This window comes from Amphiura filiformis, chromosome 14 (assembly GCF_039555335.1).
Source record: "Amphiura filiformis chromosome 14, Afil_fr2py, whole genome shotgun sequence".
NCBI classification, from domain to species: Eukaryota; Metazoa; Echinodermata; class Ophiuroidea; order Amphilepidida; family Amphiuridae; genus Amphiura; species Amphiura filiformis.
The window spans coordinates 33,741,886-33,765,574 of record NC_092641.1 but is presented as its reverse complement, the minus strand read 5'-3'; the positions used below and the strand labels follow the sequence as shown (position 1 = coordinate 33,765,574).

At 36.2% G+C, this 23,689-nt stretch overlaps 1 protein-coding gene across 1 annotated transcript in view; it reads left to right on the top strand.

The window, feature by feature from the left end:
* The first annotated feature begins 2,077 nt into the window (after positions 1-2,077).
* Positions 2,078-23,689, top strand: part of LOC140169372 (uncharacterized) — a 48,243-nt gene continuing 26,631 nt past the window's right edge. Inside the window, exons 1-6 of the mRNA XM_072192630.1 lie at positions 2,078-2,869; positions 3,542-3,673; positions 4,699-5,106; positions 6,002-6,298; positions 6,700-6,834; positions 16,217-16,483. Of these exons, the coding sequence (XP_072048731.1) occupies positions 2,089-2,869; positions 3,542-3,673; positions 4,699-5,106; positions 6,002-6,298; positions 6,700-6,834; positions 16,217-16,483 (2,020 nt within the window). The 5' untranslated portion in view covers positions 2,078-2,088. The remainder of the gene's footprint in view (positions 2,870-3,541; positions 3,674-4,698; positions 5,107-6,001; positions 6,299-6,699; positions 6,835-16,216; positions 16,484-23,689) is intronic.

Here is a 23,689-nt window from a genome sequence, read left to right as displayed (position 1 = left end):
AATGTATATTGTTGCAGGTATATGAAATTTGGTAGGAACAACCAGTGAAGTGAGACAAAAATGTCACGGTCACTTTGGGGTCATCCATGGTCAAATCACTAATATATTGTTGCAGGTTTATGAAATAACTACTGAGCAACCACTGAAGTGAGACAAAAAGTGTCAAGGTCACTTTGGAGTCACGGGTCATCCAGGGTGAAATCGCCATATATTGTTGCATGCTCATGAAATTTGTTATGAACAACCACCGAAGCAAGACAAAAAATGTCAAGGTAACTATAACAGGATGAGACGGATGGATTGCGGGAGATGGACTCAGATGGTTAAGATACAAGATGTTATTATTAGGGATATCGTCATGATCACATATTCATGTACAGCGCCATATTTGTTACAAAGCCTCATGGGATACCGGTGTTGGGCGGTATCTCTACAGTAACTTTGGGGTCATCCAGGGTCAAATTGCCATATATTAATTATTACAGGTTCATGAAATTTGGTGGGAACGACCAACGAAGCAAGACGAAAATATTATCAAGGTTATCTTGGGTTCATTCGGGGCCATGCCGGGTCAAATAGCCGTAGATTGTCACAGGTTCCTGATATTTGGTGGAGTGACCACCGAAGTGAGACCCAAAATGTCAAGATCATTTTGGGGTCATGCGGGGCGAAATTGCAAAAGATTGTTGCATTCAAAATCAAGTTCAGCACTTTTCCCAAAAACTGCTTACTTTTTCAGAAATCTGCCATGTTAGTTTGATTCCTTTCATTATTTCCTTTCTGAAAATGTATACTTTCATGTACTTATCATTAGTGCTTTTAAAAGATACAGTACAAAACAATGTCTAAAATGTCACATTTAGAGTGATTGTGCTCCTAAGAAGAAACAAAAGAGAATACCAATTAATGTTCAACCATTGAACTTTTTGGATAAAACTATAATAAAATGCAAGGTAAGGCTCTAAAAGGGCTCAGGAAAACAATACAGAAATGTTAAAATATGCAAAATGTCCTGCATGCTACGCTCTTATTATTTAGACCATATCAGGTTTGCAGATTGAGTTCCCAAAAATTTGGCATGTACAAAGGTGAAGGGGGGGGGGGCAACGATTTTGTGACAGGCTGAGGGGGGCAACAGTGGCGTAACAAGGGGGAAGGGGGGGCAACGTGTCCCGGGCACCACCCTTAGGGGAGTGCCAAATTGACCAATTCAGCATCAGTTCTGCGCCCCTCCAAGCGATGAAAGTCAAAATTTTTGTGCGCATTTCAGCACAAATTCAATTGAACATTTTAGGAACGATATTCAAATTCTAGTAACCAAAATGAATAGTGGTAGGCCTTATTTGTCTTTCGCGGGCTCTGTGCGCAATTCTTTCAATAATTGAAAATTCTCGGTCGGTTGGGGGGTATGGGTGCCAAATTTGTTTCTTGCCCCGGGCGCAAAAAAATCAGATTTTTAAAAATTTAAATCGGATTTTTTTTATTTAAATCGATTTTTTAATTTTTTTTTTTTTATTCCAAGAACTGCTATACCCATGATAAAGTCAAAAGAGTACCAGTGGAATGCTAGTCGAATGCACAATCCTACCAGGTATTTACAAAAATTCAAAACATGTTTTTACATGCCAACTTGAAAGAAAAAATTTGGTAAAATCATGGGGAACAAACCTGTTGAATTCTGCACCTTGAAGATGAATTTTTAGCAATAGATGAAGTGACATCATAGAGGTATTTTAAAAGAATGAAGTAAAACAGTCAATTGAAGTACGAAATTAACTTACATTTATCAAAAATGGTAAAAAATGGAAAAAGTTGATTTAAATCAGTTTAAAAAAAATCAATTAAGTGATTTAAATCGTGATTTAAATCAATGATTTAAATCAGCGTGATTTAAATCAAACAACCCTGAAACAAACACCTGGATTTACAGTGTAGGGGTTGTATAGCCCTACATGTATTAGCTTTAAAAAGAAACTGGGGATGTCCCTGTTTTACACCATTTTACACGTATATATATGCACCCCCACATTGTACACAAATGGTAATACTTTGTATTTGATCTCTATTCATCAGCTAGGATAGGGAAAGATGGCAGACTCTGATTATGCATCTCCAACTGAAGGCACACCAGGAACCAGTGAACATCAAGATGAAATACCAGGAACCAGTCAACATCAAGATGAAATACCAGGAACCAGTCAACATCAATATGAAATACCAGGAACCAGTCAGCATCAAGGTGAAATGCAAGCAACTGAAATTAAACCAAAGAAATTAAGAAAGAGTAAAAAAGGAAAACACAAATCAAAAGAATCCAAACGGAAATCTAGAAAAAGTAAAACAAAAGAAAATAAGTTGGCAGAATTTGAAGACAAATCAACAAAACGTAAGCGCAAAGAACAGAAATTAGACAAATCAGATGAAGAGAAATCAAGAAAGAGGAAGAAGGAACAGAAATTGCCAGACTTTGATCAGAACTCAAAAGAACGCAAAGAACACAAGTCATCAAAATCGGAAAAGAAATCATGGAAAAGAAAAGGCGAAGAACAGGATTCACCGCATCTACCAAAATCACAATGTTGTAAAAGGAGATGCATACATAACATTGAATTGAACATAAGGGAAACCCTTCTCCGAGAATATCATGAGCAGCAGAACATTAGTGTAAAAAATGGACAAACATATCTTTGTAGGTACATTTCTCATAGTGAAGCAAGGAAAATTAATGGAAAGCAGAGAAATTCAACATATTATTACAACATTCCAGCAGGTGATGGTGGAGAAATGAGATATATTTGTCAGAAAGCATTTAGACAAATCTTTGATATGGACACTGATTGTGCGTTGCGATATGCAAGAAGGCAACTTGGTAAGTCTCATCATTTTACCTCTTCTTAACATGTACTTTTCTTTGCTTTTACATTGTTATTCAATGTTATTTGAATGCAGATTAAGAAAAGAAGTAAATGCTGTTGTCTACCAGCTGATGTTTATTAGTGAGCCCAGTTGGGGGTTTGAACACCAGTTTTATATTTTGGCACCAAAAGATCACAAATTGAAAACAGCATTTCACATCTCTTAAGAAATATCCCCATATTTTAGGTACCACATCTTTATTTGGTGCAAGTGTCAATTATTATCCTTTTAAAATTCATTACATCACCAGGGTATGAAAAAAAGAGTCATCGGTACCTAACTGGACACCAATAGTGCTATAAGACCAAATAAGGGGTGGTGCCTTACCCATGTATTATAAATTTACCCCCTCCTTGAGTCAGCCCACACTTTAGGGAGAGCTATATGAGCTCATTTTATTTTAATTATCTCAAAGAACCAAAATCCACCCTCATTTTTTCTTCCTCTGCTCTCAGTCACAAAAACCCTAAATTTATATGGCCCTACTACATGTATCTCACCCATCCAAAAGCACTACAACAACTTAAAAAGATATTGATCATTCATTTGATTGCATCTCTGTCAAAAGCAGTTAAGAAACTAATTTTGCCTACAATGTTGCAAATGATTAATTCTTCTTCCGCAGATGGTAGCAAAATCAAGCAAGAACCAGAGGAGGAGGAGGATGTAATCCTTATTGAGACAGTCCCCAGGTCTTCAGATAGCAACAGGTGTCATTGCATCAATTCAACTCCAGTACATTTCAATGCTCCTGCTTGTATGTATTATTTTTCTTAATCCAATATTCTTAAAACTTAACACCTTTTTTTTTTTTTTCCACATTATGAGATTGTCCAAGGGTCATGGGTTCGTCTGACAAGTCATCAGATAAGGCGGGGGGGCACACCCCCATTTGCAGAATACAATCTACAGATTTGAATTTGTTGGCCTGATGTAGATTCTGTTTTGAAGACAAATCACATAGTAGCTGTTTTTGATTTAAACTTGATCCAAACACAAGGAATTAATTCCTACCTCGGATTTTTCAGATGGTACTCCATCTTTCATCAGCGATTGAGTGACTGTATCAGATCACAATCTTTTTGACCTTTGACCTGATAACAGACTCGTAGAATCCTGTTAGTTTGATCCGGCCCCTGTCTTTGTTGAGAGATGATTGACTTTGATGTGAACTGCTTTTTTGACTCCCATGTTGGAACCACCTGCTGTCCTCCCTGTCGAGTATGTGAACTTTGTCCAAGTTCACGAAATGTCCAGGAGACTTGATGTGAATGTAGTTTGAGACCTCTGATGATGTACTACTGGGCCCAGCGTTCGAAATAGGGCCGGTCAGCCGGCCATTGGCCTGTAACTTTTTGGCTTGGCCGGTAACTTTTCTGACTAGCAGTGTATAGTTGCAGGCCCGGCTGGCCGGTAACTTTTTAGTTACAGGCCCAGCTGGCCTGTAACTTTTTGAGGCATATTTCAAACAATGACTGGGCCTCCTATGTTCATAAAAACATGTTTTCAAAGAGCGCTCGACAGCTTCACCAATATCATAGGCTTCTTTGCACTGGTGGTTACAGTTTTGCCCCGACATGTAATGTCCTTCTTATCTCTCTTGTCATTGTGCTACACAAGGGTTTGTCTTAGTGTGCAGGTTGGTTCAGTTATTTTTGTTTGGTGTGGGCATGGAAGTACTAGACTAGTGTCTAGTACTTCCTTGGTGTGGGCCACCATAGTGTTGATACCTTGCAAGTTTTGCATTAGGTTGTTAATACACATTTTTCTCTGTTATGTCAGGTAACACATTGCAAGAATTCCAGAGAATGACCAACTGGTACTTGTACAGGATTACAGGAGACACATTACAAGCTCTTTTTGATCAACGGTACAACTCTGTTATATCACTCCAATCAATAGCAGAGGAAGACCTCCAAAGTTTTGTTCATCTGCACAGGGCCCAGATATCATTACTAAGACGATTCATGCAATCCCTCAACTGTCAACAGCATCCACCAGTCTATCCAAGACCAAGATCAGAAGTGCCAGTGGAAGTCCCAGGTGTTCCCTTGTCAACAGCAACAAGAAGACCTGCTGCTGCCACCATTTCAACACTCCCCTCAGAACCACTTAATGGTAATTTGAGAGACAGTGTGAATCCATCCAGAGTTGCCATAGAAACCACAAGACAAAACCAAAAAATGCCTGGTAAGATAGTTCTGCGTGTTCTTTTTTCCTAGCATAAAATGATATTTATACGCACACATTAATGTTTTCACATGCTATAATTACGCTGAAATCGCATATTGTAATCTGCTGTTTACATTGAAACTATTAGTTTCTCGTCCCAAAATTGATGCTTTTAACCAAGCAGATGACAAGAATCTTAAGATTTGGAAACAAAACAAATATTGACTGCTTTTTATTTGGTGCATGGTTAAAATTATAGGCCTGTGGTGATCTCAAACCCATGACTATGCCCCGAGGCATACCATGCACCTCAAAGCAGTCAAATTTGCATAACATGGCATAAAGAGGTAATGCTATTACCATTAAGTGGTTCTGAGGGGAGCCTAGTGCTATAGATTGATGATGAAGTCTTGCTGACTTTGGCGACAAAAGTTCATGGGCTCAAGGCAAGTGTATTGGCGAACCTGCAATGATTTTACCAGGCTTTTGGCCAAAGGGATCACTTTACTCCTGCTGAATATCTTTTTCAAATAATTGCAGTAATTTTAAAGTTATTTTCAATTGGTTACCAACATGCCTTATCACAAATAATTTTCATAATTTAAAAGAATATTTTATATTCAACAGACAGAATAAGATTCAAAGCTTTTCCAAATATATAAATATTTGCAAATAATTATAAATTAAATCTTGAGCTCTGCCAAATTGTTGCATGTTTTTTTTGGACGCACTGTAAAGCTACAGCCTAGGTCCTCTATCCCCTGGTAGAACTGGACTCTATATGGGTAGAACTGGACAAAAAGATACATATTATCACAATAGCAAAGAATGCACTTTGACAACTTATATGCGCAAAATAATTGAAAATCCATTTTTATATTAAATTTTCTGATTCAATTCCTACCACAAACAGGAGAAGATTCATCACAGATATCAGAATCTGCGATGTCACCAGTTGATATGCAAGTACATCCATCACCACCTGTGTCTGCAATTACTGAGCCAAACATCCAACCAGTAGAGCCGCTGGATGGTGAGTCTCAACCTTACCAGCCATCGTATGTACAACCACAACATCCTGAATCACCATGTGATTACTTGAATGTGGAGTCTCCATATGCATGTTATTTATTAAAAATGTATTCATCACCATCACCTTCACAGGCTCCAGAGTCTCCTTCTACAGCTGCTCAAAGTCAACAGAAAAATGGTGAGATCAACTTTACATTAGCAAATGCATGATCATGTTTTCTTGTATAGAGAAAAAATAAACACATAAGCAATGGTCAAATAAACATATTTATACTCACAATTTTTTGAACATGATTAAAATGAATGACAATTGACAATTAAAGACGGTTGGTCAATGACATATGGGAAGATAAACTTGGTAAAGGGCAGTTAACTTGGCCAAAAAAAATATGTATAATTATCATTGTATGGTGATGATATGCCAATAAATGAGTTTGTGGAGCAGGTAGGCAAAATATGTAGAATGTCATATGTTTTTGTCTCTTTTTCACTTCAAACTCATGTACTTTCTAATACGAAATGGATCCAAAATTGAGGCATCTCTGACTGCAGATGTTTCCTGTTCCTTTTTCCTAACAGGTCAAATTGTCTCTGAGACATTACCAGTACTTTCCCCAGGTGGTCTTACCGAGATACTGGATGGCTCTCCAAAGCCTAATTCACAACAACAGCAGCCTTATGGCAGAGAAGATGAGATCTTCTTCTCTGCTTATGGTAAGGATTTAATTACCCATGTTGGCATCAATAGTTAATGGTATGTGACATGTATGAAATAGCACTTTTATTATCAACTTTTTTTATTCATTTACTATGTGTCCCAACAGTGACAAAATGATTAGACCAAGGACATATATATCACAATCATTTCAAAGACACCTCTAGGCTCAATATTAGAACAATATTCAAGTTCATGATTGAGTTTAGTTTCAATTTTACAGCAAAGATTCATCTTAATAATTTGTACAGGTGTAAGTTAATCTAATCATGTTGATGATCAAGTAGAACTCAAAAATATGCCATGGAAATTGTTATAAAAATTGATACTTTGTAGGAAACCTTGTGCGAGAGTGCCTAGGGACCGTTCACAAACACTTGTTAGAGGGGCCTGAGGACTGCTGTAAAAAGAAAAATTTAAATTTTTTTTTCAGGGCCCCCTTTTGGCCTTAAAAATTATATGTACGTCAACCCCAGAGAAAATGTGTAAAATCACATTCTACAAGATAAAATTAAGGCCCCCTTCAGAGTTATACAAATTTCAGGGCCCCCTTTTTGCATCCCCCCGTTTCAAAGGCTTGTGAACGATCCCCTACTTTCTGGCGCATGTATGGGGTCCCTTGTTCAGTCATGGCTCTGAATATCCATATTAATACTGTATAATTATTAGGCCCTTTATCGATTGTCGAAAGTATCGATAGTCGGAAAATTCATAGACTTTCGACATGTTGGTACACTCAATGGTAGTATATCGATAGATAAACAATATGGCACACATGCTTTATAGATTATCCCAAATTACCGTCTCTCAATTCTAAGTAGACTACTCTGTAGTCCACTTGACCATTGTGCATACTCTGGATATTGTATTTAAGCTTAAAACTCTGATTTAATTAATCTGTGCACAATTGATAGATTTTCACAACTGATCTTTTCAGTCACCGTACCCCCTCTGTTTGTTAGCTTCCCAAGTGGACTACTGACTTTGGATTGCGGTTAGCATTTTTAACACGGGACTCTATGGAGAGTTAGGCCAATTTCTGGCCTAACTAAAATTGGTCATGATGTAATGCATCTTTAAATGAATCTGGCTTGTGATTGGTCGCCCAGATCTCGTTATTGTTTAAATCCTCCCGACACATACCATTACCATTAACTATACATGGTACACAACTATCTATGGAATGCGGCACTTTTGTGCTGGCGCGAAAGTTGGTGGATGAAGGTACGCATCCAGCGCGTATTGTGCCACCACGCTTAGTCTTGTGGTTAGATTTGATGATAAACAAGTATGAGTGACAGTGTGTTTTAGAGAACGAAGTCCCGGGTAAAGTTCTGCTTAAAAGTGAAAGTCCATAGTCGATTTTTAACTCCGGACTTTCGTGATTAATACTGGTAGATTCTAAAAGCAGAATTGTTCAGTATTGAAGTGCCAATATAATTATGACATTATGATATGTTGTATTCAATAATATAAGCCTACGTACACTTTACTTTACTTTACTGTCACTAATATAATTATATAAACTTTTTCATAACAATTTATACTAGTATTTTGATGTAATAAATATCAGTATAATTTCGAGTTCAACTGAATGCTTTCATCATGATTAATAACATGCTTTTATTTATCAAAAATGGACTATGGCATAGTCTAAATTCTAAGTTGAGCCATCATGTCATCTCAAACCCCTCCAGAAGATCCAAAAAAAGACTATACACATGTTGTTTTGTTATATAGGGGGCATATTCTGTTGTATAATAAACATTGATTGAAGAAACATAAATTGCATCTTGAAAATGTGTCAATATATTGTGATGTGCCCTGAGTAATTTGATTTAATTATTTAACTTTGTTTACAAGCTGAAAGTATTTCATGAGATAGGAAACCCCCTTGCACTTGCAAGAGTTTGTGTATTATGTCATGTTCTGTGGTGAATTCCCTTTCATTCATCAAGTGATCAAAACAAACTGAATCAGAGTTATTAATATCATAGGGGATTTTCCATATTACTCAATATTCAGTGCATATAGTTGCACCATCAGGGGAATCCCTGATAACAGATTGTGAAATGGACATGTGGAAACCCCCCAGGAAGTGATGTAATGTGAAAGGTTAATGTGTATAATTAATCTTGGGAAATCCCAAGATTGCAGCAATCTGTTGTGAAAATGTGATGGAAGTAATGGCTTATTAATAGATGATGGGTTTTGCATGAGTACTGGTCAGAGGAGGCTTAAAGGCATTCCTACAATGCACTATGATTGGGAAATTTGATCAATATAACCTAATTTTAAAGGCAAAGTCCCCATTGCCACACACACAAAATGGTCATTTTAAAACTGCTGCTTAACGAGCTAATAGTTGAGACTTAGGACTGATATTTGATTTTCTTACAGGAAACATTCATATTGTCCCACTGCATTAATTTTATTCCTAAGTCTCGATGTTATGAATGTTAAATAATAGGATGAAAACCCCAGATATTTGCACACAATTCCAATGCAAGGCATGATCAACTGTACCATATGTGTACAAAAGCCAGACATACAAGGTCAGAAACCCCATTGGGTTATGGGAATGTCTTTAAACATCCTCTGAGTACTGGTATAAAAGCTGGAGGCTTTTGTTTGGACTTTACATAATGTCATGGCAGATTGTGAAACTCCACATGTGTGTGATTGTGATGGTCTTCATGCTTCAAAAACGAAGTACCGTATTCATAAGCACCCAGGGCGCTTAACAAAGTCATTTTGGGTGGGCGCTTGTTTTTTACCTGGTTTACCTAATTTTTTTGTTAGGGGCGTTTATTAGAGAAAAATTTATGTATATACATGTAAATGGGTCTTGAGACGTTCTAGTAGCTGTTCTAGTAGCTTTTCTGATGTAGAAAATGTATTGGAAGTTTACACAGGACTTCCAGTCCTCCAGCTATTTTACTGTATCGACGTCTATCCGTCACTTCAACATTGATGGTACCCTTTAGCAAATTGAAAATACCCTGGGTGGCGCTTATTGGGGCATGGGCGCTTATTGGAATGAATATGGTACATTTTAACCAGTTTACATAGCCAATAATTGAGCTATTTTAATACAGCAACGAAGGAGATTGCGAGTACACAAATGTGCTCTTCCTCATCAAAGGATTAAAGTTCTTCTATCAAATTGCTGGAGTTTGCTGGGTTTATGAAAACCACACATCTGTCAAATACAGCGGAGCTGTGCTAAAGAAACCTGTTCCCTGGAGAAAGAGTGATTGGTGAAAGAAACACCATTTTTGGAGAAAGCAGCGCAAGGAGATGAATATTTGGAGAAAGCAGTGCAAGGAGATATATTTTGGAGAAAGCAGCGCAAGAAGATAAGTGATTGGAGAAAGCAGCATCATTTTCGTGTGAGGATTTCATACGCAAGGATATTTATAAACGCAAGTGTACACTGGACTTCGCTGATTTTCCGGGACAAGTGAATAAAGATATATTACATCAGTCATCCAGAACATTGCAAGAACTCTAGGATCACCAACAAGAAAACCGCTGGTTAAGTACTGATAGAATAAAACTGTGATTGTGTGATTTTATTATATGCAATTGTTGTTATATGTACCAGTCATACTTTGTTTTCAATTAAAGACTTAGATTTTGTTAGCTTAATCAAACAGTGTATTTGTGTTGTGCATTTGTGTGAGTTCGGGTAAAAGGTGATTTTGGCCTTGAGTCAAGTACGACTCATAACAATATCGATACTGTATCGATATGTTGCATAATTTGCTTCCGATGTATCGACTTCAAAAAACTGTATCGATAACAGGCCTACTCTTTCCATAGTCCGATCTGCTAAAATCATTTCAATAATAATATAATTATACAGCAGCCAAAAAGTTATCACTTGAAAAAATATAAAATAAATAAATAGACATACCAATTAATGTACAATAAAAACATCTTGGTACTAAATACCATAAGGCCAAAAAAGAAAAATGGTTTGTCTCAAAGCTCACAAGTGGTTTGAAAACAAATGCGAAATGCGATTTATTTCCCCAACATTTTGGCCCCCAAATGTGATTTTTGGTCAAAAATCACATTTTTGACCAAAAATCATGTTTTTTACTAAAAATCATGTTTCTGACCAAAAAAAGATTCTGAAGACATATAATAATGATAAAATTGGATGGATAATTTTGCATGATACCTGAATTTATCAGTCTCGCTAGAGTTTTCAAATATCACGCTCGACTTCGTCTCGCATGATATTTGAAAACTCTAGCTCGACCGATAAATTCAGGTATCACACTCAATCCATCCAATTTTCTATCAAACTTGGTTTGGTGATTGGATATGGTGGCCTGATAAGCTGTATAGTTTTGTGTCATGTTATTTGCATATTTATGAATATTGATGAGCTGATTTGCATATTTTGCCTACATTCTCATCAATCCACTCTGCAGCTTAAATGCAACAACGGATCATCTTCTAACTTGGTCTTGTAACTCTTGTGATACATGTAGTACATGGTGGCCTGATGTGCTGGATAGTTTTGTGTCATGTTATTTGCATATTTATTAATATTAATGAACTTATTAATATTGCATATTATTTGTACATACAAACCTTTGTTGTTTACACACCTTTGTGTGGGGCCACCTTAATTACGAACCGTGTAATTCTAGTTTTGTGGTATTTTGAGAAAAAAAGTCAGATTTTCAGCTTTAATTTTTCCAGAAAAAATAAAAAACTTTCTTTTTTTTAAATAAAAAATTTCCGCATTTCTTTTTTGTCAAATCGCGCGATTTTACAAATGCGCGCGCAACCTTTTTTTTGGCCTTATTATTAAAGAGTAAAGTATAGTTTGATGTATATAGTTTCTATTAAAGAAATGATTATGTTTTATATTTCAAAATTATCTAACAAAAAACAAACAAAAATATGTTTTTAGAAATATTAATATTGTTTTAACTCATAATTCTCAAAACAAATGTTTTGTCAAAAGAAGTTCATGCTTAAATGTAGATTTCCTACTCACTGGGCCGTGCACTTTAGTTGCACAGTGACCCATCCTCTTGCAAGCATCAGATTTTTGATGATTATTCAGATTTTTTGATTTAGCAAATTGGTGATAGTGACAAGTTACATTAGAAGACGAGTTACATTAGTCATGTTTTTTAGCATGGAGAAAAAACAAACACCAATGGTCAAAACAATGGTTAAATAAACATTTATTCATAACATTCTTTGCATATATGAACAAACGACAATGAAACAATATTATGACTTGAATTGGCCAAAAAACTTTCTTGGCAAAATATGTACAATATCTTTAATTTTGTCCATGATTTTTAACAAACCAGGATTCAAGCTCATCTTTCTATAACAGACAAAGATCTTTGGTGTAAGATATTCATGAGTTAGACTAATACATTACAAAGACTCCACTTTGAGGAATTAAGCAGCTTACAGAATAAAGCTGTATCATGATAAAATTTATGTGATAGGCTAATTCTGTGCAGTTTACACAAAGAATAAACCCAAAGTTGAGGCAATCATTTTCTTTTTTCTTAAGGTCAAGTTAAGAATGTTGTGTCTGAGATATTACCAGTTCTTTCCCCATGTGGTCTATCAAAGACTCTTGGTGGCTCTCCAAAGCCCAATTCACCACGAAAGCCCTATGATGAGGATTTACGTATGGTGGCATTACTAAATAATGGTAAGCAAAATGCATGAAATGGGAAATTTTAATTATCATATTGCTGCCCTTTTTATTCATTACAGGGTCCTAAAATAAGTATACTGTATGTCACATCCCTTTAGTTTTCAAAGACATCTCCATATCAGTATAACACAAAAGTTCAATGTCCAATATAGAGTTTACAGGAAAGATGGTTATTTGTATTAGTGAAGGGAAAGATATTGTTATCTAAAGCCTGTTGATGGTCAAGTAGAACTGCAAAATACCATAGAAGGTGTCACATGAGTATTCTTTTTCTTGTGCTAGATTGTCTGGTGAATCTATGGGTTTAAGTGACCATTAACTTGACACTGCATACCTGCCAACTCAACTACTCCGATTTTCGCGGAGTTACTCCGATTTCCTGAGTTTTAATATTTTTTTTTAAATTTCTTTTCCAAAGTTTTGAGACTTTGGAGAACCACTGGACCTATTCTGAAGTGCTAGGATCATTCACAGATGATTTGAAAACAATTGGAAAAAATTACAAAAAAATTACAGTTTGTTATCCTTAATATGCAAACCACTAACTGATGTTTACCTCTTCATCTAGCACATATTATAAAATGCATGGAAAACCAATGCATGTATAATATTGTGATAGATGAAGAGGTAAACATTAGTTGGTGGTTTGCATATTAAAGATAACAAACTGTAATTTTTTTGTAATGTTTTCCAATTTTTTTTTTCAAATCATCTGTGAATGATCCTAGCACTTCAGAATACGTCTAGTGTTTCTCCAAAGTCAACAAAAACTTTGACATGTTTTTTGTTAAATGTTTTTTTTTCTGAATTTTTAACTTTGTATTGTGCATCATATCAGTGTCCTATCAGTCACGTAGGCCCTGTTATAAAGCCGAAAAAATCGCTTCAACGAATGATCGTTATGTACAAAAGTATAGGAAACTGCATTTTTAAAAGCACATTTTCTATGTGAAGGAAGCATATTTTTCAAACTTGTAAAAACAAGTCCCAGAATGTTTTTTCACATTTTTTCAAAGGTTGCAGTCATCAAATATGTGTTGAAATTGTTGCCAGATATGGAGTATAAATCCCTCCTCAAATGCAACCTTCAGAATAGGTCTAGAGGTTCTCAAGTTGCCAAAAACTTTGAAAAAATTAAGAAAAAATGGATTTTTTTAAAAAATTTCACCTTTGTATTGTGCATCATATCAATGTCCTATCAGTCACGTAGGCCTTGTTATATAGCCAAAATATTGCTTCAACTGATGATCGTTATGTACAAAAGTATAGGAAACTGCATTTTTAAAAGCACATTTTCTGTGTGAAGGAAGCATATTTTTCAAACTTATAAAAACAGGTCCCAGAATGTTTTTTCACCTTTTTTTCAAAGGTTGTAGTCATCAAATATGTGTTGAAATTGTTGCTAGATATGGAGTATAAATCCCTCCTCAAAGTGTATAAAAGCCTAGGGCTTCATTTTCACCTTGTTGTTTTTCTATAAAATGTGTCTAATGTGAAGGGGCTTATATGGGTTTTTACAGTGTAGAAACCCTCTAGCTTTGGGGGGCTTTGCCCCTGGACCCCACCAAGGGCCCTTAAGCGGGCCCCTGGACCCCCCCATCAGAGGCGATACTACGGGCGCTTCGCGCCCTACGTTCGCCATGTACTCTGTTTTCTAGGTTTTCAATGTTGGCAGGTATGTGACAGTCATCTCAAAATGAGGTTCCGCCCAAAAAAGTGTGTTTTTGCGTGCGCCTACATCTTTCATAGTTATGCATGCTTTGTCAAATTACATTTACGCTTTGCCCGGGGGAGCACTTATATTTTTAGTTGTATATCACCCGCGACCCGCATACAAAAAAGCAAGTAAAAGGGTCTTTTTTCACAGTCGGGCGTGATACACGAATATCTCGCTTAGGGTATAAAAAAAATATGAGGAAAAGGGTACCTTAATTGCAATTACTAGAAAAGGGTAGCTGAACTCGACATCAAGATGCCAACAAAAATGAGTTGAAATGAAAGTATAATCTGGGTGTAATTGTACTCAAAAACTCCTCAAAATGTGTGCTTTTTCGTTAGTTTAATTTTCTTCAAGCCTCTAGACTGATTACTATATACATTTCCTTTGGAGGCCTGCGGATCGAGGATTACGTAATGGTCAATTCAGCGGTATGCATGAATTGTGTACAGCGTGGTGTGATCAAGGCATTGATTGTTGCCAGCACAGAGGGCTACGGACGTCAAATTTTCTGTAGGCTTATCAAAACTTGTGTTCAGTTATCTCTTTTTGGATTGTGTCCAACATGTCCAATGGCGGTATGGCCTAGGCCCTATGGGACCTGCTTGATGATAATTGTGATAGCTTGGGTTATATCTGATCCATGCCACAGTCCGTCCAGTAATTTGGGTAGATGGGAGATGCTCAGAATTCAGATAATTCGAATCCTCTGATTGTTAGGACTTTGGTTCCTCAGGGCTAAAGAATTGTTATTCGCAGCATTTGGCCATGATGTTCACTTAGCATGGCATAGCTTTATTGTTTAAGTTTAGGTTATACTAAACACAAGTGACGTAAATGTTTTCTGTTCTCTGCATAGAAATATTATCTATGTTGACAGGCGTTATATGGCTTAAGGCTAGGCCTATATTAGGCCTTTTTCTATGAAGAAATGATTTCTTGAGCAGAGCATAGTGAAGGATAATTTGGACCTATATACATGTAGGTCTTGTTATATTATTCTTTATGAATCTCAGACCTATCAGTAGGTCTTCTAGCTTCTTACGAAGGTTTAGGCGGGTCTGACCGTCTCGATGTCTGTCCGTAGTTCAATATTCCCCTGGTAAGATAAACTGTATCATTGTGTGTTTGTTTTGCAAGTTGATAGATCCTAGAGAAGTAGGTGCAATTGGAAATGATTTATTTCCGATTGAGCTTGCAAATTAGGAAATAATAGCAATTTAGGTGTGTTTATCATGACCCATAACAGCAAAATACTTGCTTAGGGTAGGAAAACAACCACATAGTATTTAATTTTGCTTTGGGTCCATTTTACACCAATGAAAAATACTTGCTTTGGATACTTTTTGAAAGTCCTTGTATGTGGGTGATATGTAACTTGAAATACAAGTGGCGCACCCGAGATGCTTTGCAAAAAGCCTTCTGACACATTGCTAGAAAAGTGAGAAAAATAAAAATGCACCAAAAATTGTCCCATGCAAAGGGTCAATTGCAGTATTTAAAACAAAGATATGCCATGGTTGGCATCATTCCTTACACTGATTGGGTCAGAAGACATGAATTTGTTAAAAGTTTTTGATCAATGTGTTTTCATTGTATATTTTAATTTATTTGTATCCATATGTTTATTTATTTATTTTACACATATTTTTTCCAACTGAAATTCTCTTAAAACTTTTTGGCTACTTTATTATAGTATTATTGAAATAATTTAGCAAACCTGACCAAGAAAAGAGTTAAGTGTAGCTCATGTACATGTATAGTTTCTGTGACAGAAATTATGAACACAAAACTAGTTTGTAATTTTGTTCGGAAATATATATTTTGTTTTAACCCATAATTCACAAAACATGAAATATGTTTTGACATTGGCATGTCAGGATAAAAAGTTGATTCTCCGATCAATTCTCATTGGGACATGCACTTGTGTCTTTTCCCCCTCATTGTATTTCTGCAGAGAATATACCAAGAATACCAAGTGTCTCCCTGACCCCAATTTCAAGACCAGCATCTGCATCATCAACAAAGTCTTTATTGCCACAAGACCTTCAGAATACATCACCAAGAGAACATTTGAATTCACCATCCCCGGGGGTCATGTCTCAAAGTTTATCACCAAGAATTATGCTAAGCTCTCCCTCTCCAGCTCCGAGACTTGAATCGGCATCCTCAATTAGGTCCCTGCATACTCCAGACCTTCAATGTGTGTCACCAGGCACCAATGGTAAGTACAGAAATTGATTAGATTTACAAGTTGTTTATTAAGAAAACCAACAACAGACAAACAAATGTTATATTTACATGTAAACACCAATTTAAAGCCATATGTGAGAAGAGTATGATATTACCTCTATGGTGCTATATAGTTTTGTTTCATGTTATCAGCATATTTATGCAAAGAGGTTATTTGTTTATTTTGACCTAAATCCATTCTGCTGTTTAAACGCAACAGGCAATGAACTTCAAATGTGGTTGGGTAATAGAATAAGATGACCTCGGTTATGTGATGTATAGTTACATGTTACATTATCTGCAAGCTACAATCCAGGAAAAAAAGGTTGGCACACTTTGCCTGTCTTTTGGTATATCTCTGCCCCCGCTCCCCCAATTTGATGTTGGACCAAGCCATGTTGTCAACAGGTCTGTGAGACCCTCCAACATTGAAAGATGGGGAGTGGGAAAGGGGGGAGTCTGTACTTCACATATATTGCATGCACTTGCCTCTCCCATTTTGATAGGGCAAGCATTTCAATTGTTTAGTGCAAGTGTGCCAACTATTTTTTCCTGTATTGTAGCTTATTTGCTTATTTTAACTGCAATCATATTTACTAACTGGACTGCTATAATGAAAGTGATATAATTATGTTGAATATAAATTAGATTAAATTAAGACTGTTCAACTGGACTCACGGTTTTTGAGAGGCAACAGTTTCACACCTTATCCTAGGTGCATCTTCAGGCCGTCTGTTGGTCTCTCGGCAATTGGTCACTGACCACTGGCGAGATGGTGTTGCCAGAGTTTGTAGATTTAGAGCCAAACTTCTTCGGAATGTTCTTAATAACGGAATTGTAGGCCCCCGCCAAGTTGTGACGCAGGCCGCCTCCTCTGTTGAGTGAAGGCTGTTCTTTCTTGACATAGATCGCTTCCTTTACTCCCCTTTCATACCACCTGCGCTCTCTGTCTAAGATCACAACATCTTTGTTGTCAAAGGTGTGATTCGTGCTGTCCAAATGTGTATATACCGCAGAATCCCCACAGCTGGTGCTGGCACGTCTGTGTTGGTACATACGCTTAGCCAAGGTCTGTTTTGTTTCACCAATATACAAGTCCTGGCAATTGTTGACCTTGCATTCAATAGCATAAACAATATTGCTCTGTTTGTCTTTGGGTGGCTTGTATTTTGGGTGAACCAGCTTTTGTCTCAAAGTGTTGGTAGTTTTGAAAGAGACGAAGATCTGATGTTGGCTGAAGATCCTACAAAGTTTCTCCAATAGATCTGACACATATGGGATGGTAATGTTCTTGCGCTGAACCGGCGTGTCGTCGTTTGGCATGTCGCGAGTGTCAGCGTCGTTGGAAGCACGTTCCTTAGCAGGAAGCGCTTTGTCCCTGGCTGAAATTTGATATACTTTTGATACACCACTTTTGATACGTATGAAAAATGTATGAAATAAAAAGTATTTGAATTGGAACCCTCATTTCATACACTTTTATGTATCAAAACTGTATCAAATTAACATTGCATACACATTTTATACATATCAAAAGTGTATCAAATGCCAAGATAATGTATCAAAAAAGTATCAAATGAAATGTATCATTTCATTTCATACATATTTGATACATAATTATATCAAAAGTGTATCAAATTTGTAACTGTATCAAATCAGGGTTCCAATTTAAACTGTATCAAATTAGCATTGAAATTTTTATCCTTTCATTTCATACACATTTCATACATAATTTATATCAAAAGTGTATCGAATATGTTACTGTATCAAATCAGGGTTCCAATTTAAACTGTATCAAATTAGCATTGAAATTTTTATCCTTTCATTTCATACACATTTCATACATTTCATACATAATTATATCAAAAGTGTATGAAATATGTAACTGTATCAAATCAGGGTTCCAATTTAAACTGTATCAAATTAGCATTGAAATTTTTATCCTTTCATTTCATACATAATTATATCAAAAGTGTATGGAATATGTAACTGTATCAAATCAGCGTTCCAATTTAAACTGTATCAAATTAGCGTTCAAATTTTTATTCTTTCATTTCATACACATTCCATACATAATTATATCAAAAGTGTATCAAATATGTAACTGTATCAAATCAGGGTTCCAATTTAAACTGTATCAAATTAGTGTTGAAATTTTTATCCTTTCATTTTATACACATTTCATACATAATTTATATCAAAAGTGTATGAAATATGTAACTGTATCAAATCAGGGTTCCAATTTAAACTGTATCAAATTAGCGTTGAAATTTTTATCCTTTCATTTGATACACATTTTATACATAATTTATATCAAAAGTGTATGAAATATGTAACTGTATCAAATCAGGGTTCCAATTTAAACTGTATCAAATTAGATTTGAAATTTTTATCCTTTCATTTCATACACATTTAATACATAATTATATCAAATGTTTATGAAATATGTAACTGTATCAAATCAGGGTTCCAATTTAAACTGTATCAAATTAGCGTTGAAATTCTTATCCTTTCATTCCCATACATATTTGATACATAATTATATCAAAAGTGTATCAAATATGCCACTGTATCAAATCAGCGTTCCAATTTAAACTGTATCAAATTAGCATTGAAATTCTTATCCTTTCATTTCATACACATTTAATACATAATTATATCAAAAGTGTATCAAATATGTCACTGTATCAAATCAGCGTTCCAATTCTAATGCTGGCCAGCGGGACCGCCCTATTTTTGATACATGCCGTTTGATACGCTTTTGATAGGTCTGTCACACTACGACGGACTGGATCAACGTACATCACCGAATACAAAAATATTTTATTCGTGGAAAAATCACCAGTCCGGCAGAAGATTTGGTGGTTTTTTGGGTCCGATTCCCGTTCGTCTCTCTATGCGTTGTGGCGCTAATAATCCTGCAGGCGTCTTATATCCGATCGTTCAACGTCCGACAAATGACCGGATTTGGGGTCCGATTCCCGTTCGTTTCTCTATGCGTTGTGGCCGCTAATAATCCTGCAGGCGTCTTATATTCGATCGTTCAACGTCCGACAAATGACCGGATTTGGGGTCCGATTCCGTTCGTCTCTCTATGCGTTGTGGCCGCTAATAATCCTGCAGGCGTTTTATATTCAATCGTTCAACGTCCGACAAATGACCGGCGAATCCGTGGCATGTGGCACCAACAGGGACGCCCACCCTATCAGAAAAGTGGGGAGGAGAGGGTGTTTGAGAGGGTTTTGACCCCTTAGAGGCAGTGAGGTAGCAAGCACTTTTTTCAGAGGGTGAAAAAAGTGGGGAAAGCCAACTTTTAAGGGGGAAAACTTTGACGAAAATGGTCAAATATTGGCTAATAAGTACAAAAGGGCTACAAATCTGATATATCAGGGCAACCAGCGTCCGGGGGCAATAGACGTGAGAAACCTTTGGACAATGAAGGCCCAATTGAAGCCATTTGTCATTTTTTGGAACAATTTTAGCACTATTATTGGGTACTATTTTAGTTTGAAACAGCCGCAAATTGGTGAAACGAAAGCCTAATTGAAGCCGTTGAAAAGTTTTCACCATTATGATTATTGTATAATATAAACAATTATTTTAAAAATAACACGTGGATGTCCATAGCAGAAGCAAAAAGGAAGACTTGTCCATTTTTCAAAATGAAGGTGCAATTGAAACCATTTGCATGGGCACTGTAGGGCCTATTTACATTATTAGGCCTAGGCCTATTGTGTAGAAATTTAGTTTTAAAATGGAAAATTTGGAAAATTGTTTTTGGTGCATCATTTTTACACTATTATTGCCTTAAACAAAAAAACAAAGAAGGCCCGAACTGAATTTGCAAAATTTAAAATGTTACACTGATCCACTGACATCACTTAGATAAGACTTCAGACTCGTAATTTCAGGTAATACATGCATGGATTGATATGTTAAAGTCAGTTATAGACCTAAGTCCGTCTTAATACTGATTTTTGTGACAAAATGTCACGGGCCCTACATATCGACGGGCCGGCAGTATTTTTTCACAGGCTTTTGGACCAAGGAACCACATTTAAGCACTGCCTATATAATAATCACAGGCCTATACTTAGGCTTACTATATACTATCCTGGGCCTACTCAATAACGTACAATTTAACCTTTTCCATGTTTTCTCTTCTTTTTTCTTTCTTGTCAATCACTAAAACTGGTAGGAATTTGATATTGCGCCCTCTACCCTTCAGAAAGTGCCCCTCCCTCAATACTACTTACATGCATGGTCCTACTAAATTACGTGCAATTTAACTTTTTCTCTTCTCTTCTCTCTTCAATTTTTCTCACTTTCTTTCTTTTTTCTCTCCTTTCCCCCTTTTTTCTTCTTGTCAGTCACTAAAGTACTGGGGCAATATGATACTCGTCACACACCCTTCAGAAAGTCCCCCCATGATCGATGCACATGTTCGCCATAGGCCTACATCCGGCACAAGCGCCTGCGAAACCTTGCAAACACCTGCGGTATATAAGCGAAAGAATAACGAACAATCCCAGGGTATTATACAGAACAGTACGAACACACATCGGACAACTTCCGAACATGTGTATTCGGCACACTCCGTTCAAGTTTTTTGCATGCACAAAACTTGAAACGTATTGTCGACGGACTAAACAAACATCACCTAACACGAAACGCATTTGGCGGATAATAGCAGGACATATGAAGAACATAAAACGAACATTGACGAACACTAACGGATTTGCTAAAATACCATCCGTTTTTTATACGGAAGACCGATCCGGTGTAGTGTGACACTAACACGGTCTGGGTCAACGTACATCACCGAATGCAAAAATATGCTATCCGGTGGTGAAGGCCTCACAGGAACGTATTTACAACGAACACGGGCCGAGTGCAAAAGTAACGAACAAAGAACAAACATGAACGAAAGGAGAACGAACAAACTCCGCAATATGCGGCACCATACGAACACACATCGGATAAATACCGAACATGTGTATTCGGTACACTCCGTTCAAGTTTTGTGCATGCAAAACTTACCGACGGACTTAACGAACATCACCTAACACGAAACGCATTTGGCGGATGATAGCAGGACATAAAAAAGAACATAAAAGCGATCATTGACGAACAACAACGGATTTACTAAAATACCATCCGTTTCTTGTATGCGGAAGACCTATTCGGTGTAGTGTGACAGAAGCATGATAGTTTTTTGATACACTTTTGATACAGTTTTTTATACACTTTTGATACAGTTTTTTATACACTTTTGATACAGCTTTTTATACACTTTTGATACAGTTTTTATATACTTTTGATACAGTTTTTTATACACTTTTGATATAGTTTTTCAAATTTCAAAATTGGTCCAATCAAGCTCAAATTCAACAAGAATTATCATTACATGATCTAAACATATTTGCAAACATTAATGACCCCAAAGCTTAAAGTGAAGGGGTCAAAGGTCAAATTTTGAAATTAGTCTAATCAAGCTCAAATTCAACACTGCCCTCTACTGGCAATGCTGACTTCTAGCACTTTCCCCCATCACGGAGCAGCTCAATGCACTTTCCCTATCAACGTTCAAAATTACAATAATAGGACAAATTGCAAAAAGAAGCAAAACCCAACCAAAATGGAACATACATACATCAGAGGGCCTGCTTGGAAAGCAGTGCTTGTCACTGAAGTTGTTACCCTCAATAAAGAGACAAAAGGCTACCAATAACAAAAAGATTCAGCAGGGTTTTTTACTATACAGGCATGTGCTATATTCATGCTTAATAATATATACATATAGAGGCCCTATATAATATACATGTATAGTAAGCTTACCTTATCAGAACAAAGTCAATAAAATATCCTCTTTAATCACAGTCCCTGATTACAACTACATTGTAACCTAATGTGCAGTCTACAAGCATGTTTGTATCTTCATTATGATAAATAAAACACCATAATTTGCTCTAAAATACAGTACATTTCCAAATGCAAATCCTGGTGTTAACTGCATGCATGCCACATGGGCAAATTTGAAAATGATGAGTCATTATCTAGACATGTGATCAGTAATTGATACAGTTTTGATACACTACAAAAGGTCAGTTTGATACACTTTTGATATAGCTCTAGCCACTTTTGATACATTTTTGATACAGTTAGGTGGTATTTGATACAGTTTTGATACCCTATATTTTCAGTTGATACATTTTCAATACACCCTTTGTATATCAAAACTGTATCAAATACCACCTAACTGTATCAAAAATGTATCAAAAGTGTATCGAATTTGAACTTAGTTAATTTTGGTCATGCTTGTGGTGTATCAAAAGTGTATCAAATTGGACTTTGCAGTTTTTTAGTGTATGTAAAGTGTATCAAAATGAACTTAGTTCATTTTTGGTGCTAGATGTATATCAAAAGTGTATCAAATTGGACTTAGTCAAATTCTGGCTGCATACAGTGTATCAAAAGTGTATTAAATTGGACTTTGCCTGTTTTTTAGTGTATGTAAAGTGTATCAAATTGAACTTAGTTAATTTTTGGTGGCTAGAGCTATATCAAAAGTGTATCAAATTGGACTTAGTCAAATTCTGGCTGCCTACAGTGTATCAAAAGCGTATTAAATTGGACTTAGTTTATTTTGGGTGGCTAGAGGTATATCAAAAGTGTATCAAATTGGGCTTTCATAAACTGACCTTTTGTAGTGTATCAAAACTGTATCAATTACTGATCACATGTCTAGATAATGACTCATCATTTTCAAATTTGCCCAGTGGCATGCATGCAGTTAACATTTGGAAATGTACTGTATTTTAGAGCAAATTATGGTGTTTTATTTATCATAATGAAGATACAAACATGCTTGTAGACTGCACATTAGGTTACAATGTAGTTGTAATCAGGGACTGTGATTAAAGAGGATATTTTATTGACTTTGTTCTGATAAGGTAAGCTTACTATACATGTATATTATATAGGGCCTCTATATGTATATATTATTAAGCATGAATATAGCACATGCCTGTATAGTAAAAAAAACCCTGCTGAATCTTTTTGTTATTGGTAGCCTTTTGTCTCTTTATTGAGGGTAACAACTTCAGTGACAAGCACTGCTTTCCAAGCAGGCCCTCTGATGTATGTATGTTCCATTTTGGTTGGGTTTTGCTTCTTTTTGCAATTTGTCCTATTATGC